Consider the following 19,398-nt stretch of genomic DNA (forward strand, 5'->3'; position numbering starts at 1 on the left):
ATAGGATAAAACACCGCCGCCTGTGTTTTATAGCCTAAAATAAACGCTAAAAAGAAGAAAAGAAAATTTCCTGAATTTTCTAAAAAAAAAACAAAACGATAGAGTTTCGAGAGAAGAAGGTAAAAAGCAATACAAAACCAATAATGTACCGGTTATGGTGACTTCCCGGGCTCCGTAAGAAAACAAATGTAAACAAATAAAATCATATGATAAACCACATGAAAAAAAATGTATGCTTTTTTCCCCCCAGAAATCATAAAAAAAGATAAACATGGAAAAAAATTGTGCAAAAAAAATAGTATGGAAAAAAACAACATTTTAAAGTCAAACAAGCAAGTGTTGATTTTAGAAGTGCAAGAAAAATTGAAAGTAAAATGTGTAACCTCAGTTAATAAATGTTTATAACTTTTAAACTTTTAAGTGTCTTCTTTGCAAGGTAGTGTCAGGAAATGGCAATTTTACAAGTTTAGCAAGAGAGCGAGCGAAACCAAGCCAACAAGTCATGCCAATCGTTTTGATAGATCACACAAAAAAATAAAAAATAAAAACATGATATACGACTGCTCATCTAATGATATGTCACGCTAATGGTTCTGTAATCCTTGTCCTCGCTCCTAAAAGTCAGTGGCAAATAGGGTCAAAGTTGAAACTGTTTGATCTTTGAGTACTGCATTGCAGTTTGACCTGTGCGCAACATAAATATAACATTACATTTATGTTATTAATGTATTTTGATATTTTCTAAGAAAAATATGGCTTGGTTACTCACCCAGGTTGTACCAGACGTCCATTTCTCCGCTCAGAGTTCGAACCTCGATGATGGTCTGACCGAGGAAATCATCAGACTCTCGTTTGAACTTCTGCTTTACTCTGGACTTAATATCGTCATCCTCGTCCCACACGCGCACTTTGATCCGATCGGAAGAGTTGTGACACTCACTGTGTGAGATGTTTTTGTATCACCATGAGCACTGACCCTCAACAAAATATATTAGACACATATTGAGTTTTGAATCCAAAAAATGGTCCACTTACAAATTGAAGCTCTCATCCCATACAGGGTTGAGGTTGCCGTAGATGGTTTTGGTTCGTTTTTTGGTCTTGCCTACTTGCACTGTAACATAAGGATCGCTGGAGCCGGTCTTGTCCTTTGCCTGCAGGCCCTGGGCACATAATACTGAGCGGAAAAACAACAGGGTTCATACTAAGATAACCAATATGACAAACTTGTACTAGTCGAAGTGGGTCATTACCGGTGATGCTGATCTTTGCCGACCACTTGGACGTTCCGTCCAGGACGCTTTGCTTGACCTGCTTCATCTGTGCCACGTGAGTTGCCTTGATGACTCCAAACACGTCCTGAATCAGCTCGAATATCTCAGGCTTGTTGCGTTCACGGATCTTCATGCGATCTTTCAATACCATGATGATATTCTGCGTGCGATCCTCAGCTCCATGCTTGGAGCTCTTCTCCGCCGCCCCTGTGAAATATGGAAAAGGTTTATTTAAATACACCTTATATTTACACTAACGGTCAAAAGTTTGGAATGATTGTGATTTTTTTTTAATGTTTTGAAAGTTATGTTCACCAAGGCTGCATTTATTTGATCAAGAATACAGGAAAAACAGTAATATTGCGAAATATTATTACAATTCAAAGAAACAGTTTTCTATTTTAATATACTTTAAAATGTTATTTATTACTGTGATGCAAAATTGAATTTTCGAAATCATTACTCCAGTCTTCAGTGTCACATGATCCTTCTCATCCTCGTCCCACACGCGCACTTTGATCCGATCGGAAGAGTTGTGACACTCACTGTGTGAGATGTTTTTGTATCACCATGAGCACTGACCCTCAACAAAATATATTAGACACATATTGAGTTTTGAATCCAAAAAATGGTCCACTTACAAATTGAAGCTCTCATCCCATACAGGGTTGAGGTTGCCGTAGATGGTTTTGGTTCGTTTTTTGGTCTTGCCTACTTGCACTGTAACATAAGGATCGCTGGAGCCGGTCTTGTCCTTTGCCTGCAGGCCCTGGGCACATAATACTGAGCGGAAAAACAACAGGGTTCATACTAAGATAACCAATATGACAAACTTGTACTAGTCGAAGTGGGTCATTACCGGTGATGCTGATCTTTGCCGACCACTTGGACGTTCCGTCCAGGACGCTTTGCTTGACCTGCTTCATCTGTGCCACGTGAGTTGCCTTGATGACTCCAAACACGTCCTGAATCAGCTCGAATATCTCAGGCTTGTTGCGTTCACGGATCTTCATGCGATCTTTCAATACCATGATGATATTCTGCGTGCGATCCTCAGCTCCATGCTTGGAGCTCTTCTCCGCCGCCCCTGTGAAATATGGAAAAGGTTTATTTAAATACACCTTATATTTACACTAACGGTCAAAAGTTTGGAATGATTGTGATTTTTTTTTAATGTTTTGAAAGTTATGTTCACCAAGGCTGCATTTATTTGATCAAGAATACAGGAAAAACAGTAATATTGCGAAATATTATTACAATTCAAAGAAACAGTTTTCTATTTTAATATACTTTAAAATGTTATTTATTACTGTGATGCAAAATTGAATTTTCGAAATCATTACTCCAGTCTTCAGTGTCACATGATCCTTCAGAAATCATTCTAAGAAACACAAGCTTAAGAAACATTTCATCAATGATGAAAATAGTCTTTTCTCCAGAATATTTTTGTGGAAACCATGATACACTACCAAAAATAATTAATTAATTTGAATTAAAAAGAAAAGGAACAAATAAACACTTTTCCAGCAAGGACACATTAAATGTGTGACAGTAACGACATTTAAAATGTTATAAAAGATTTCGGTTTTAAATAGAAATAGAAAATTCTGTTCTTTTAAACTCTCTATTCATCAATGAATCCTGAAAAAAATATTAATAATTGAGCATCAATAATAATCGGTAATAACTGAGCAGCAAATCAGCATATTAGAATGATTTCTGAAGGATCATGTGACACTGAAGACTGGAGTAATGATGCTGAAAATTCAGCTTTGCATCACAGGAATAAATTAAAATTGAAAATGTATTAAAATACAAAACAGTTCTTTGAAATTGTAATAATATTTCATAACATTACTATTTTTACTGTATTTTTGTTCAAATAAATGCAGCCTCTGTGAGGTTAAGAGACAAAAAAAAAACGTAATTATTCCAAGCATTTGACTATTTACATTTCAATAAATATATTTCAAATCAACAAGAGATATAGTAATATATATATATATAAAATAATGATGAATCCTTTTTTTGTATTTAAGACAATATTTGAGAGTAATGAAAGAATCTTAATAAGCATCTTACTCTGTAGACAATCGGCATTAAGCAAATCTTGACACTTCTCGTGACACTTGACCCCACACTCGGTGCAGCGCATGCCCTGTCTAGCGATGCCCCACAGAAGCCCCTCACACTCGTAGCAGTAGGTGGGGGTGGTGGCCGTCCACACCTCAAAGTTGTGTGGTGTAGTACAGGAAATGGGGTAGATCAAAGCCTGCAGGGTCTTCTTATAGACGTGACTCTTCTGCATGGTCATAATAAATCAACAGGTAAATGGAAAATGGTTCTGAACTGCAAAATGTCAATGTCCAGGAAGAAAACGGGGCTTGTTGACATACCAATTCTTCATTGTTAAGTGTGCTGGAGGCCATAGTAGAAGTGATGCCTGCTTTTCGAGAGTTCTGGACAAGAGACTACAAAAGAAAACAAAAATGTAGGGCTCAAAAATAAAATATGCATTTGTCGAGTAAATACACTTGATTGCATTCTAATACATACGAACTGAACACTTCTTAGCAATATTATTATTTGTCCAACGTATGACAATAGAATGAGATAGAAAAAATAAAGATAAGGAAATAAATAAGACAAAAATTAAATACATTTAATAGAATAGAATAAAATAAAAATATACATTCCTTATAATAAAATATACACAGTAAAAAATATTTAAACAATGAATTTGTGATAAAAATGTCCATTTCATGAAGAAATTCCTTCTAAAGTGTGCAGTGAAAACTAGCAGAAAACGGTTTGTGGTTGGAATTGAAGCATTTTACCCAGGAGTGCTGAAAAAGTGAAATTGTGAGTGCTTACCATTGCCTGCAGGAGGTATTGGCATTGAAAAAAGAGAAATAAAACACAAAACATTTTAGAAGTTTGCCAAAGATAATTCAACAACTTTTTATTTCATACATCAACTTAAGTAAAAAAAAAAAACAAAAAAAAAAACAGGTTATACTTTTTATAAATCTACTGACACAACCACAAGGAGAAAGTATTTATGTAAAGAGGCCTTGAAAAGTGCTTGTACAACAAGAATACATGTGGAAGACTGAAATATGGAGGGAGCAGAGAGAAAAGAGAAAGAGAGGGAGGAGGTAGTCTGTCTGTAGTTGAATTGTTTTGACATGTATTTTAATTCTGCTCAAGTCAGCACTTTGGCTTCTGACTCTTAGAGTCAGTAGCGGTGACGGTAAAATGGATTAAAACCGACAAACTGCGGAGCTGTTTAGTGCAGTATGGTAATTTCTCCCTCATCTTCCAGTCCGTAGCGTCAAAGCGAGCCTGGTGCCGTTGCCTGCTCTGACAGATCTCCAGTGAAGGCTGCCAGGAGTGTTCTTGGCTGAATTAAGTGCAGCCAGACCTACACGACAGCTGTCAGCAAATCAATGATTTTTTTTGGCTCTTGTTACTTTATTTAATCTACACACAACTAACTCTCCTGTCAATCTAATGAGAAGCTTTGCAGAAAATGTTAACAAGTAAACCCAAACATGCATTCTGCGGCTTGTTAAATGTTGTTAATTAACATGCACTAATGCTCTTGAACATTTTGATTAAACTTAATTTTATGCAATGCAATCAATTTCAGACCACATAAATACATTTTGTTGGGTGGAACCAGACTGAATTACTAGCTAAATTTAAATGTGGTTATTTCATTATTTCATTGCTTACTGAACATGAAATAATGAATTAGACACAATAAGACCAGAAACATGTATTAGTCGGGTCAATTTAGATTTTATGTTGCATTTAATGCCCATACGCATGTGTTGCCTCTATCCATGCGAGAACCAATGATGTTTGATTTTATTTGCCACGCAAACCTTTTTTTAAGTATCAGTGGAAAAGTTCAACAAGCTCCCAAAATAGGTTACAGGCACAAAACAAGGTTAGCAGCTCACAAAGAAATACAGAGGCCAAAATTAATGGGACTGTAAAGGAGACACTGAGACAGTCAGGAGGCTGAGTAATGCTCTAATAATGTCTAACACTGTAGCCGTGATTCAGACAGATGTGCCATAGAGACTTCTGTGAACTATAGACCCTTGACAGACTGCTGCCCAAAATAAGCACGCTGATGCATATGGACGGTGCTTTTGAAGAGTTGGGAAGTTGACATTGGGTCCAGCAATGCTTTAGTTGAAACTGTGACGTGCTGTTGTGCTGTGTGACTCACCAGGTCTCGGACGAGAGGGATGGCCTTCCTCTTGCGTAGGTCAGGCATGCTGTCTATGCTGTAGAGAGCACCTCCAGGCCTGCAGATCAAATGGGTAGATGTATTATATATATTCATACACAGCTAGCTATTTCCAACTGATCTAATTTAAGCAGCTGGTCTGAACAGGGGATCCGGAACAGTTTGAAAAAAAAAAAAAAAGAGGTCGGAAGAGTATATTCTCCATAGTGACTCAGGTACTTTCTGATATTTAAATATTTACAAATTATATATCATCTAAACCATGAAGTTTGAATAGCTCAGATGTTTAGCCGCTCTGAAAATGAGCTGCAGTCCTTTGGTGACACTCACCCTGCTTGCAAAAAGAGTGACGCAAGTCCTGGAGTCTCGCCTCGAGCCTGCAGACAACAGGGAGTGACAGCGGAGTCAGTGACAGCGCTCCATATATCTCGATTTAATCGGTCCGCTAAACCATATTAAACTTCTCTTTAATATCCATGCAGACCTCACAATGTAATTTCAATTATATAATTTATATTAAGAAAAAAGACCATTGTCTATTTTGATTGGACTCAGAAAGAGACGTCAGTTGCAGGACTCTCTCATAATTAGACCGGATTTGCTGGACATCTTTATCTCCATCATTCTTATTCTGTCATAACAACTCCATGTGTATCTCAGAGGAAGCGTGCTGCAGTCATTGGTCAGGAAAATGTGTTTACTGTGGACCCACACATAGCCGCACCCACCTTTCAGACTGCTTGTCCAGCTTCGGCAAAGCAGTGAAGGGCATGACAATCGCTATGGCAATGACAAAAGACTGAAAAAACAAAAACAAACAAACACACAAAATAGCAAAAACAAATGGGGTGGAACACAAAAAGGGACAAGGCATGAAATCCCAAAACAAAACTTGTTTTGTAAACGTATGTAACAGTAAAATGTAAAACTTAAAAGTAACATGAAATGGACAAGACAGGCAAGAAAAAGGATGACAACGAAGGGCAGAACTAAACGAAAACTAGCAACCCAATGTTGGCCAACGGAACCAACTGAATAGGGCATAAGCAAGCTGGCAAACTTTGATTGGTTACTGAATTACTATTTAGTTGGAAGAAGCTGATCAAACAAATATAGCATCAATTTCAGGCTTCACAACTTCAGACCTCACGTACCTCCTGCAGCTGAAGGCGAACCCTGTTGAAGAGTCGCAACCAGTTGGCTTTGGCCCTTACTGCAGGGTCCACAGGTGGCTCCAGCTTTGGTGTGCTGTGAAAAGATAAAAAAATTGTTAGATTTAACTTGCATTCAGCAAAATGTCATGAAAGGCTACACCTTATCCAAGGACTCGGCACATGAAGCTTACCTCTCTGGAGAAGCCTCTTTCTTTTCTTGTTCTGCTTCAGGTGGGACCTCGGTGGCAGGGGTAGACAAAGGCTCCTCAGAAGGGGCTACCAGCTTGCCTACAGGTGTTGGGACCTTCTCAGGCTCCACCTCTGAGACTCGCGGTGGGGTCGAGGTATGAGGTACCTTGGCAAAGACATCATGTGACTGCTGTGGGGGGGGTGGTGACTCTCGCTTAGACTCCATGGTCTGGAATGGTGGTTGGGATTGTGGCGGCTGTTGCTGGTGCATGGAAGCCTGTTTCTCCAGTGGTGGACGGCTGGTGAGGGCCTCAGGAGCCAACATTGGGGCAGTGCTGGTTGGGGTAGGGGTGTAAGGTGGCTCCTGCTCTTCACTGAGAGTACCATCCAGTGGGTAAAGGTTTTCATCCTCTTCATATACTCTTCCTTCCTCTTCCTTCTCATAGGGATACACCCCTTCCTCCTGCTCATAGATCTCACCATCCTCTTCATCATATAGTGCCCCTTCTTCACCTCCATCTTTGTTGTACTCCCCATCATCACTGTAGACGCCCTGCGGCTCATCTGGATCCCAACCAGGTGAGTCTTTACCGTAGCTAACGGAGGAATGGCAGGAGTGATAGGAGTCGTTCTCGTCGTAGAACTCTCCGGAACCTCGGAAGCTCTCGCCATCATCTGGGCCAAACTCCTCACTGAGTTGGGAGCTGCCGCGGCTCAGCTCACCCGAGGAGGCATAGCGACTACTGCCGGTGGGACTGTGGGAGTATAGAGTCATTAGTTATATTGACAAGTCATGGAAGAAACAAGATGGGCGACTGCTGATATACGGGTTTATGAGCCGTAAAAAGAGAGTTTGAGGCAAAGAAAGCAGGAACAAACAACCACAGAGGAAAATTATACTTGTCAGCTGATAGAAGTCTCTCCCTGCTGAAAACAACAGCTTAAACCTGCCAAAGACCGTTTTCTGGTCTTAACTGGTCTATCAGAAGTCAGGCCAGTAGACCAGCTTAAACCAGCTAAGACAAGCAAACAAATTAAGGGTTGGTTTAAGGTATTAGCAGGGAAATAGTTGTTGCTTATTTATGGATGAATACATGTGGGTAAGGTGGTAAGAGAAAACGAGACAGAATCCTGAGGTTCATTTGAGGGAGTCGAAGAAAAAAACATTAACATATGGACTCAAAAAGAGCTGTTTCACAAAATACGCTAAGATGGCAATTGGAAGAGTTGTCAGTGGACAAATTCACCCAGGTGGACTTAAGAAAGGACAAGACATTGAAAAAAAGATAGAGAATAACACTGAGCTGACAGAAAAGGAGATGCAGCATTTTCCTGTGACACCTTAAGAAATGGAAGGCTATTTATCTTTGCTGATGAATGAGCCAGTTAGGTGGAGAGAGATTGAGAGAATGGAATGAATAAGAAAAGACGCACTGCCACACAGACAAACACACACATGATCGATTATGGGACGTAAGGTTTAGTAATGCATGAAGAATCAGAAGCGAAAGAGATGGTGTGTGTAATAGGCTGTGAGCCAAAAAGCATCTGGGCTTTAGACTGGAGGAAATACGAGAGCCACAGGACACACACACAATTACACATACAATCACGCTTCTGTCAAGCCTTTCCGCCAGTTAGTGATATATCCTTGTCACCTTTTTTCACTTCCTTGCGCACAAACCCATAAATTCTCAAGACACACACACAGCTTTATTTCCTGTCTTCCACACAACACATTTTGGCTTTCGGAAAGGTTTTGTCCATGAGATGTTGAGAGGATAAATCAGTGATGTGAACATCCCCTGGTCTCTGTCATAGCCATCGACATGGTCCCGCCTGCTGCCCACACACAGCCTACTGTGTCTAAAGGCTATGTAATTAGTGCACACTAGGCTTTCGGAATTACAACGTTATTCACTAACTCGGTCAGGCATATAGCGGGTAAATAACAGACTTCACAAAAAAACAAAAACAGACCCAGTGGACCCCCATTGGCAATTGCACCAAATTCCGATTACACGGTACAGAAGACACAAGAAAAAGCTTCTGAAACGCACGGGTTGGTTACCTAATAACACGTGACAGGTCATTAACAGGTACATAACAATCGTGATAGAGGACATAGATACATATACAAAGAGGTATAGATAGAGTATATATATATATATATATATATATCAATAGACCATGTATGTAAAAGAAGGATTGGTGCGCATGCATGGCAAGCATAGCGAGGACCACAGGACCAGACAAGTCCAAATCCACGACATCATCACAGCGGGACGGAATCACAGGCTGGAGCAGGAAGAAGAGCAGGAGGAGGAGGTGGAAGAGGGTGGAGGTGTAGGAGCTACGGAGACCCACCTATCAGAGAGCGAGTGCCTACTGTCTAAGGAGTACTGGCGGCTGGTCCGCCTGCTCGAGCCAGAAGCCGAATCGAGATCGCTGTGGCCGTTGGTGGCGGAGTCTAAACTATCATAGCGTCTGGTGGGAGGGAAGGGGATGGGGGAGGCAGGAAGAGGAGGAGTATGAGTAATGTATTTTTTCATCTCACCTCAGGTCATATTGGATGGAAAATGGCCCAACTTAAGGCAATGATTAACCAGCTGCTAAGAGACTCATATCAAAAGCATCACTTTGGGATCAGGATCTGTCCATAAGTAAGACTTTATAAAGGAGAGGAACTCTATAAAAGGAGCCCTGTCCCAGATGGCGCCCTTGATGTTGATTTGCAGTCTTGTGGCCTTCGCTTGCACGCATCTGTAAAGTCCACGAGACTGTAGGGTGGCCCATTTGTCATTTTATGTTTCCAAAGGCTGCTTACAAGCTGCTTTGAGGCAGCTATGCCTCCTTTTGGTAAAAATATCTTAGGAGACTATTATCCAACAGTCTGTGTCGTAAAGTGACTTGAAGAAGGAGAATCAGGTGCCATTTGGGACAAGGCAAGAGTCTCAGAGCACAAAGTTTCCAGCATGCAATGCAATAATGCCAAGAATACCCCTTTTGTAAGACAAAATGTACAGGAAATAAAAGCTCGTTTTGAAGTGAACTGGGCCAAAACGAGCAATTGAGGGAAAACGTTGCATTCAAATCACAGAGTGGCACCACTGTGGCTCCAAACCCATTAAGTGTATACAATGACTGCTCATCCAAGGCTTGTATACAGTCACCAATGCATAGGAATAAGAACAGAGGAAAGTCGCACAGACACAGTGAATGCTTTAACTACCTGATAGATGCTAAAGTTACTAGCATTAGCAAATACATTGCAACCAGGAATTGGGACAATTTACCTAATGGTTCTCTGGTTATCATAGTCATAGTCATTCATGTCGTTGTAGCGGGAGCCATGGTGCATTTGACGGATGGGGTATTGGTGCAAGGATGCGTTGGGCTGAGAAGTGGTGTAGAATGGCGGCGGGATGCTGTTGCTGGTTTCGCTGCGGTAATCACTGTCTCGATCGTCCACAGCACTGTCTGGATCATCATCTGAGAAGCAAGTGCAGATTTTAGATGTAAAATGTGTGTATTAAATGTAATATCTGATTTTTTTTCAGTAGAAATGTTCCAGGACCAAAACCATACCCATCATACTTCGGTAAGTATCAATGAAAGTTTTATGCATTTTTTTTAAACCCATAAAACAAAGTTTACTCACTATGCTGGTCCCCCCATAGGCTCCAGTTACCTATGAGAACAAGGATTCAACAGAAAAATTAGAAGTAGGCCAAGAAGTCAGTGATGAAAATTCATCTTTTTGAGACACATGTCTCTGTGTGACCATGAACAAGCAGCTTGTTATAAATCTAGGTTGTGAAACTACCAGGTGTGACACGGACGTAAATTTGGATGTCTTCAGTGCAGGAGAGTGACCTTGCCCATGCACGCTAAGTGCTAATGGTTGATAGCTCTGATGTGAAGCAATAAAAAAATAGCCTGTTGGCAAGCCAAAGCTTCCCACTCCTCCTTAACCCACCCATGCTTGAGATATTGCTGAATACTATCCAGGAAATCTCTATGCACCATGATGCTAAGCCATCCATCTAGTGCTCAGAGATAAAGCAGTCTCATATTGGAGCTGCTGATGGGGTGACTGGTCCTCTAATGAGGTTCTGCACACATCAACCTACCAAGGGGCCATGTAATTTATAGTGTGAGTGTGAGTAGCGCTTGAAAGCTCACAGCACTGAGTTGATGGCATTGGAAGTGGTTTCTCATGCTCCTCCTGGTATGTGTACTGCAAAATGAGCAAACAAAAATTACTGAGTCTGGCAAGGCAGTTTGAACAGGTAACAGTCTTTATTTTAACAGGTCAGTAGTTCAGAAGGCAAAGTAAAAAAATAAAGTTCAGGTCTCAGGAGTTCTCTGACAGACTCAAATGAATGCATGTTCTGCCCTTGGGCTCTGGGGAGGACTGTAAACACAACAAGAATGGAGTTGAATGAGGAGACTCACATCTTGGTCCCTCATGGCATTGAGCTGCTCCAGTTTCTTGGCCCAGTATCGAGCTTCCTCCTCTGGTATATCTGGAAGTATGAAAACTATTAGTTAGCATTAAAACTTAGGACAAATTGGACCAAATACAGTATTGGAGAAAGCAATAAAACAGCAAGGACACCTAATGGGAGTTCGAATCGTGTATCCAAAAGCACTCGATGGAACGTGGGATCCTTGGTGCCGCAGATCTCATTCTCAGCCATAATGACCTGGGAGTCTAAAGTCAGCCATTGTCCTGGACCTTCCTACAACACCAGAGAAAAAAAAAGCACTGCCATCAGAGACATGTTTTGGTCTGTATATTTGGTTTGGCTTAACTACCGAGGTATACAACTCTACCTGTTCAGGGTAATTTAGCTTAGTGGTTATAGATCTTTGCTGGTAACCAAAGGGTTGCAAGTTTGAACCCTGTAAAAGGCGAATGTTAAAAAGCACTGCTATTTCATTTAACAAGCCACTTAATCTCAGATTGCTCCATGGGGGCTATGCTTATAACATTTTATGACAAACACTGCAGAAACAAATTCCTATCAGAGAGCGAGTGCCTACTGTCTAAGGAGTACTGGCGGCTGGTCCGCCTGCTCGAGCCAGAAGCCGAATCGAGATCGCTGTGGCCGTTGGTGGCGGAGTCTAAACTATCATAGCGTCTGGTGGGAGGGAAGGGGATGGGGGAGGCAGGAAGAGGAGGAGTATGAGTAATGTATTTTTTCATCTCACCTCAGGTCATATTGGATGGAAAATGGCCCAACTTAAGGCAATGATTAACCAGCTGCTAAGAGACTCATATCAAAAGCATCACTTTGGGATCAGGATCTGTCCATAAGTAAGACTTTATAAAGGAGAGGAACTCTATAAAAGGAGCCCTGTCCCAGATGGCGCCCTTGATGTTGATTTGCAGTCTTGTGGCCTTCGCTTGCACGCATCTGTAAAGTCCACGAGACTGTAGGGTGGCCCATTTGTCATTTTATGTTTCCAAAGGCTGCTTACAAGCTGCTTTGAGGCAGCTATGCCTCCTTTTGGTAAAAATATCTTAGGAGACTATTATCCAACAGTCTGTGTCGTAAAGTGACTTGAAGAAGGAGAATCAGGTGCCATTTGGGACAAGGCAAGAGTCTCAGAGCACAAAGTTTCCAGCATGCAATGCAATAATGCCAAGAATACCCCTTTTGTAAGACAAAATGTACAGGAAATAAAAGCTCGTTTTGAAGTGAACTGGGCCAAAACGAGCAATTGAGGGAAAACGTTGCATTCAAATCACAGAGTGGCACCACTGTGGCTCCAAACCCATTAAGTGTATACAATGACTGCTCATCCAAGGCTTGTATACAGTCACCAATGCATAGGAATAAGAACAGAGGAAAGTCGCACAGACACAGTGAATGCTTTAACTACCTGATAGATGCTAAAGTTACTAGCATTAGCAAATACATTGCAACCAGGAATTGGGACAATTTACCTAATGGTTCTCTGGTTATCATAGTCATAGTCATTCATGTCGTTGTAGCGGGAGCCATGGTGCATTTGACGGATGGGGTATTGGTGCAAGGATGCGTTGGGCTGAGAAGTGGTGTAGAATGGCGGCGGGATGCTGTTGCTGGTTTCGCTGCGGTAATCACTGTCTCGATCGTCCACAGCACTGTCTGGATCATCATCTGAGAAGCAAGTGCAGATTTTAGATGTAAAATGTGTGTATTAAATGTAATATCTGATTTTTTTTCAGTAGAAATGTTCCAGGACCAAAACCATACCCATCATACTTCGGTAAGTATCAATGAAAGTTTTATGCATTTTTTTTAAACCCATAAAACAAAGTTTACTCACTATGCTGGTCCCCCCATAGGCTCCAGTTACCTATGAGAACAAGGATTCAACAGAAAAATTAGAAGTAGGCCAAGAAGTCAGTGATGAAAATTCATCTTTTTGAGACACATGTCTCTGTGTGACCATGAACAAGCAGCTTGTTATAAATCTAGGTTGTGAAACTACCAGGTGTGACACGGACGTAAATTTGGATGTCTTCAGTGCAGGAGAGTGACCTTGCCCATGCACGCTAAGTGCTAATGGTTGATAGCTCTGATGTGAAGCAATAAAAAAATAGCCTGTTGGCAAGCCAAAGCTTCCCACTCCTCCTTAACCCACCCATGCTTGAGATATTGCTGAATACTATCCAGGAAATCTCTATGCACCATGATGCTAAGCCATCCATCTAGTGCTCAGAGATAAAGCAGTCTCATATTGGAGCTGCTGATGGGGTGACTGGTCCTCTAATGAGGTTCTGCACACATCAACCTACCAAGGGGCCATGTAATTTATAGTGTGAGTGTGAGTAGCGCTTGAAAGCTCACAGCACTGAGTTGATGGCATTGGAAGTGGTTTCTCATGCTCCTCCTGGTATGTGTACTGCAAAATGAGCAAACAAAAATTACTGAGTCTGGCAAGGCAGTTTGAACAGGTAACAGTCTTTATTTTAACAGGTCAGTAGTTCAGAAGGCAAAGTAAAAAAATAAAGTTCAGGTCTCAGGAGTTCTCTGACAGACTCAAATGAATGCATGTTCTGCCCTTGGGCTCTGGGGAGGACTGTAAACACAACAAGAATGGAGTTGAATGAGGAGACTCACATCTTGGTCCCTCATGGCATTGAGCTGCTCCAGTTTCTTGGCCCAGTATCGAGCTTCCTCCTCTGGTATATCTGGAAGTATGAAAACTATTAGTTAGCATTAAAACTTAGGACAAATTGGACCAAATACAGTATTGGAGAAAGCAATAAAACAGCAAGGACACCTAATGGGAGTTCGAATCGTGTATCCAAAAGCACTCGATGGAACGTGGGATCCTTGGTGCCGCAGATCTCATTCTCAGCCATAATGACCTGGGAGTCTAAAGTCAGCCATTGTCCTGGACCTTCCTACAACACCAGAGAAAAAAAAAGCACTGCCATCAGAGACATGTTTTGGTCTGTATATTTGGTTTGGCTTAACTACCGAGGTATACAACTCTACCTGTTCAGGGTAATTTAGCTTAGTGGTTATAGATCTTTGCTGGTAACCAAAGGGTTGCAAGTTTGAACCCTGTAAAAGGCGAATGTTAAAAAGCACTGCTATTTCATTTAACAAGCCACTTAATCTCAGATTGCTCCATGGGGGCTATGCTTATAACATTTTATGACAAACACTGCAGAAACAAATTCCACTGGTGCTGGTTCATTAAATTATATTTAAACCGGTATGAAATCTTAACAAATATTAACATATAGAGTCTTACAGGGAATGTTTTCTGCAACATGTTTGCAATGAGAGCCAATGCCAGGCATCAGCTACAGATCTCCACATATAGCTCTACAGAGGGTAGAAAAGCTGCAAGCTGTTGGGGGCCAGGCCGGCCATCTGGGTTGTACCTCGTTCGACTGACGAATGCTGTGCAAAGGGATCCACAGTGTGCCAACCATGGTGTCCCAGATCAGTCCTTTGTTCCATACCTCCACTGTCAGGCCCAGATCCAGCCTGTTAATCTCACTAAAAGATGAAGTGAAGGGTAATAATGAGAAACAGAGAGATGGAGAGAGAGATTCATATTAGGGCTGCACGATAAATCGCATGCGATATTTAACGCGCATCTTGTCAGTAAAGCCGGTTCTGTAATCAGCGGTAAATCTCCATCACCTGCGGGCTTTCACATGGAGCAGCATTAACTACACAGAGCCGTTGTTCACCGACAAGCTGCGCAAAACATGCGCAAAATATGATCGTGGTTTGGCGCAGCTTGTCAGTGAACAACGGCTCTGTGTAGTGACAAGATGCGCGTTAAATATCGCACGCGATTTATCGTGCAGCCCTAATTCATATGTAGTATAATGATATGGAGACTACACTCTGTTATGACTGTTTCATATATCTTCAGTTAATAAACTCACATTAAAATTAAAGAGACCTAAGACCACAAAAATAAAAACACTTTTCTGAAATGAACAGTGGAGAAACTGCACGACTCAGTAGTTTCAGATTAGACACTATATTAAATGGAAAAGGAAACAGAAAATAGTTCTAAAAACCAAACAAGGTGCAGACAACAATGCCATCTGTGACTTGGGCATCTCCAGTGAGTGGCGTGCAGACCTCCAGAGGGGCAGGGGAGTAGTGGCGTTACGAGGGCAGTAGCGCGTACGAGGGCAGTAGCAGCGGGGGGTAGAAATCGTGGTCCCCTGTGCACGCCACTGTCTCCAGTGACACTCCAAGTGACGCTCCACAGGACTACAGTCTTTAAAGCTGCATCAAATCCTAATAATAGCCTCAACTTTGATATCAAAACCAATCCTTCTTACAGACCACGGGGGCTAATCTTGGGGACAATGGTGGTGCTGCATATTAAGATACAGAGGTGCTGAAGCAGATCTGGCTTATAGATGACTCAAGATGAGGTTGGCAAAGAATTTTGCAGTATCGACCAGATGCTTCTATAATATTCTTTGTTGTCCATTTACAAAAGCTCCCAGTGTCTCAAAAGCTTCAAAATGTATGCATTACTTACGTTCTGAACAAAATCCAAGTTGTGCTTGCCGGTGAAAAAAACAATTTCTTGTTTGTGAGTGAATGCAAGTGTGTTGCTGTGTTGTTCTTACTGGTTGCTTGGTGGTTGCTAGGGTGTTCTGGGTGGCTTCTAGAGTGACTGCTAGGACAAGCTCTGCAGATTCTTATGAGTTCTGGGTGCTTGCAGGAGCTTATCCATGGCTTTATGAAGTGTCTAAATTTGAGGTATCATTCATTTAGAACAAGCCCATAACCCCAAGTATGAGCATTAATAATGGCTTTGTTGTACTAAGCGAACTCCACTATTTAAATGTTTTATGTGTGCTCCTTTACTGTATCTAGTCTTTTAGGACAACCACAACACATATTAAGTTACATAATAAGTTTAGAAGACAAGATTTATTGCAATCAGTGCTAAGCAACATTTGGGCCCTTGAGGGTGGAACCATTAGGTGTACTACTTGACTGCCACTACCAAGGGAATGCAAACTGTAACATGAGAAACAGAAATAGCTCCTTCATCAAGGTTCTTGTCAGCTCATTTGTAAGGCTCGAAACATACTCTATGCAAGTTAGTGAATGCCAATGTTTCTAGCTACACAAGCTCAAGTTCTCACGATATAGCATTCTCAGCATTGCCACTAGGGCACACACATTAAGTATGCACAATGGGACCCTGTGCTTGGAATGCACTGGCCAAACATTTGCATCAGCATGTTTGCTTACTTGCATTAAGCATGTTTCTAGCCCTTCTTCGTACTGCTAAGAGAAAGAGAAGAGGAACTCACAACATGAAGTCCTGTTCCCAACATGGCTGACTGCCTCGCACGGCTATGGTGGTGCTCTTCACATTCTGAACCTTCAGTGACACGTACGTGTTGAATTTCTCTGCACAGAAATACCAGTGCATTTAATAGAATGTTGCAGAAAAAATACAAAGGACATTGTGGAAAGCTAGTTACAGTGAGACTTCAGGCTTACCTTGCGGTCCATCGAGCTTGGCTTTCTTCACTGCAATAGAGAGAGACGTGTATGTAAATAAGTGATAAACATAGGTATTAAAAATAATCACACTTTACATATCAGGCAGCGCATTTCAGATTCAATGTCAGCATATTTGCATTGATTCCTCAAGGCTAGACTCCAGTTTGTAGGGATTTTCAATTAGTGGGAAGGCAATTCACTTTTTTTTTTTGGACCTGGTCTCATGGTACTGCAATGTCTGAACAAGCAAAAATAAATAAATAAATAAATAAATAAAATAAAATACCATGGTGCTACCACGGTTTTGGACACTGTCCCATGTTACTGCAATTATTTTTATTTTTTTTGGTATCTACCATTCTGCATGGTGGTACCATAGTAAATAAATGATAATAATTCATTACCACAGTATAAGGTGAATGTAAGTTTACCTGATATCAAAATATCCTGTAAACACCATCTGATTCTATCACTGTACCATGGTAGCACCACAGTACCTTTTTAAAGGTGTTATTAAAGAGAAATACTTTATAAAAACCTTTTAAACCATTATGTCAAGCAACAAAAGAAACATAGAGCTTGGCAACGGTACAAACTCTCCAGGAAACAAGTTTCTCTGTGCAGATTATGAACAATTTGAGTGGTTATGAAACTGCAGAGAGATCTAGAGAGGCAGTCACTGTCAGTTACGCATAGGGGAAATCTGAAAAGAAAAAAAAAAACTGTTCTCCAACTGAGCTCCTTTTAAATCCGAGTGACGTCAACGGCCCCATTCATAATTCATATTCCCATATTCAGTGCGGGTAGAAGCATCCTTGAGTTAAGGGGACCTTAAAATAATTCTGAGCCTTCCACTCTAATCCTTCACAGTCAGCGTTCCTCTTTAAATTCAGTGCAGAATTTCTCACTTCCTCTAAAACGCTTACTGGTTGACACTTTTAACACCTGAGAGTAGCTCTAAGTTATACCAAATGCAAAGTATATGAGTCAGAGGTATTTAAAAAACTGATAATATCTAAAAAAAAAAACTAACTGAAACCATCATATTGCATTTGCCTGTTTACCAACACACTGCAAATCTTCACTTGATTGATTGGGGGAAATTGAACATCAGTTCCATGCTGAGAAGAGGGAAGGTTATTTTGGTGCTAGTCTACCTGGCAGATCAGCTTGGTCAAATTGGGTTGAAGCTAGTCAACCAGCATTATCTGGTAAAATAGACATGATTCTGGTAAACCGGATTGGCCAAGGAAGTCTTGCTGTTTAAGCTACAGTAATTAAGAAGCCTACAAAGACATTTTTATCGGTCATAACTAGAGAGAAATAGAGCCAAAACTGATAAAACTTTCTAGAGCGCATGTGTCGACAGCCTGTGTTCACATCAAAACTGAAGTATACTTTGGGCTTAACGGTGTGTTACCACTGGATAGAACGTAGCAGAGCGGTCATTTTTTATGAATTCCTACGGAATTCACGCTTGCGCAATGCATTGTGGGATTGGCAGAAAATTGGAGAAAGCTTTTAGATTGGCTGTAAGCGTTCAAATACTCAACTCTATGCAAATGCTACAAAGAAAATGTTGAATGGCAGTCAATTACCATGAGATGTATTGACGTCTGTCATGAATGTTTAAACATCTGATTGTGTTCGAGTTTCTGCTGGATTTAGTGAGTAAATCATATTATTTACATATTACATTTCACTCTGATTTCTAAATAAGTTTGGATGCTTGAGGAACTGGCTGGATTAATGAAAGTGTATTAAACTGATAGCGTATCTTTACTGTGGGCATTCAGAGATAAAGTTTGCGTCTTTCCAACTGTGATGGCTTGTATATATGATGATTAAATAAGGCTATGCATCATAATCGTCACTCGCTACAGACACACTAGCGTTTTGAGCACTGTTCTGCTGCTGTAGTGGGCAAGCACAGTAAGGCCGATACGAAAAAGTTCGATCATTATGACAGTCTCAAAATGATCAACGCTGCACCTCCACTCTAAGGTCCCGCTCACGAGACGCCGTTGTCTCCACCCGCCTCTGCCAGGGTATCCTCTCTTGCTCCCACGCACCGTTTCCTGTCATGTGGCTGGCATGCATGTGTGCTGCCTCTTTATCTCTTCCCCTCTTCCTCTCGCGCTCAATTAATCTCTCTGTGTAGCCAAGCGCGGGCAGACCGCGCTATATCCTGACACTAAAAATAACCACTTCAGGGTGAATGTTGAGGTAAGGGCTTACTTATTTGAGGTTTTTCATCTTATTTTTATCAAAGCTTTGACAAAAGGTTTTTTTTTTTTTTTTTTTTTAACAGTTTCAGTTAACAGCTCATGGAAGTCAAAAATCCAGTATACCAAGCCACTTCTGAAACAGCCCAGGTAAGATGCTTCTGATGTTGTTTCTAAGGAGAAAAAGAACTGGACTGTTGCTCAAAGTCCTCTTTTCAGATAAAAGTAAATTTTACATTTAATTTGGAAATCAAGGTCTGGAGTCTGGAGGAAGACTGGAGAGGC

General features: G+C 41.1%; 1 protein-coding gene across 1 annotated transcript in view; it reads right to left on the reverse strand.

The window, feature by feature from the left end:
* Window positions 1-19,398, reverse strand: part of LOC107719588 (protein unc-13 homolog A-like) — a 43,658-nt gene that overhangs the window by 21,217 nt on the left and 3,043 nt on the right. The window contains exons 2-19 of the mRNA XM_016527058.1: window positions 16,886-16,915; window positions 16,693-16,792; window positions 14,776-14,893; window positions 14,163-14,286; window positions 14,000-14,070; window positions 13,727-13,781; window positions 13,203-13,232; window positions 12,838-13,033; window positions 6,884-7,636; window positions 6,693-6,786; window positions 5,869-5,915; window positions 5,518-5,596; window positions 4,149-4,154; window positions 3,671-3,745; window positions 3,357-3,576; window positions 2,134-2,361; window positions 1,916-2,057; window positions 770-939 (exon numbers count right to left, since the gene is read on the reverse strand). Of these exons, the coding sequence (XP_016382544.1) occupies window positions 770-939; window positions 1,916-2,057; window positions 2,134-2,361; window positions 3,357-3,576; window positions 3,671-3,745; window positions 4,149-4,154; window positions 5,518-5,596; window positions 5,869-5,915; window positions 6,693-6,786; window positions 6,884-7,636; window positions 12,838-13,033; window positions 13,203-13,232; window positions 13,727-13,781; window positions 14,000-14,070; window positions 14,163-14,286; window positions 14,776-14,893; window positions 16,693-16,792; window positions 16,886-16,915 (2,538 nt within the window). The remainder of the gene's footprint in view (window positions 1-769; window positions 940-1,915; window positions 2,058-2,133; window positions 2,362-3,356; window positions 3,577-3,670; window positions 3,746-4,148; window positions 4,155-5,517; window positions 5,597-5,868; window positions 5,916-6,692; window positions 6,787-6,883; window positions 7,637-12,837; window positions 13,034-13,202; window positions 13,233-13,726; window positions 13,782-13,999; window positions 14,071-14,162; window positions 14,287-14,775; window positions 14,894-16,692; window positions 16,793-16,885; window positions 16,916-19,398) is intronic.

This window comes from Sinocyclocheilus rhinocerous, unplaced genomic scaffold (genome assembly GCF_001515625.1).
Source record: "Sinocyclocheilus rhinocerous isolate Xijiao unplaced genomic scaffold, SAMN03320098_v1.1 scaffold1294, whole genome shotgun sequence".
Classification (NCBI taxonomy): Eukaryota; Metazoa; Chordata; class Actinopteri; order Cypriniformes; family Cyprinidae; genus Sinocyclocheilus; species Sinocyclocheilus rhinocerous.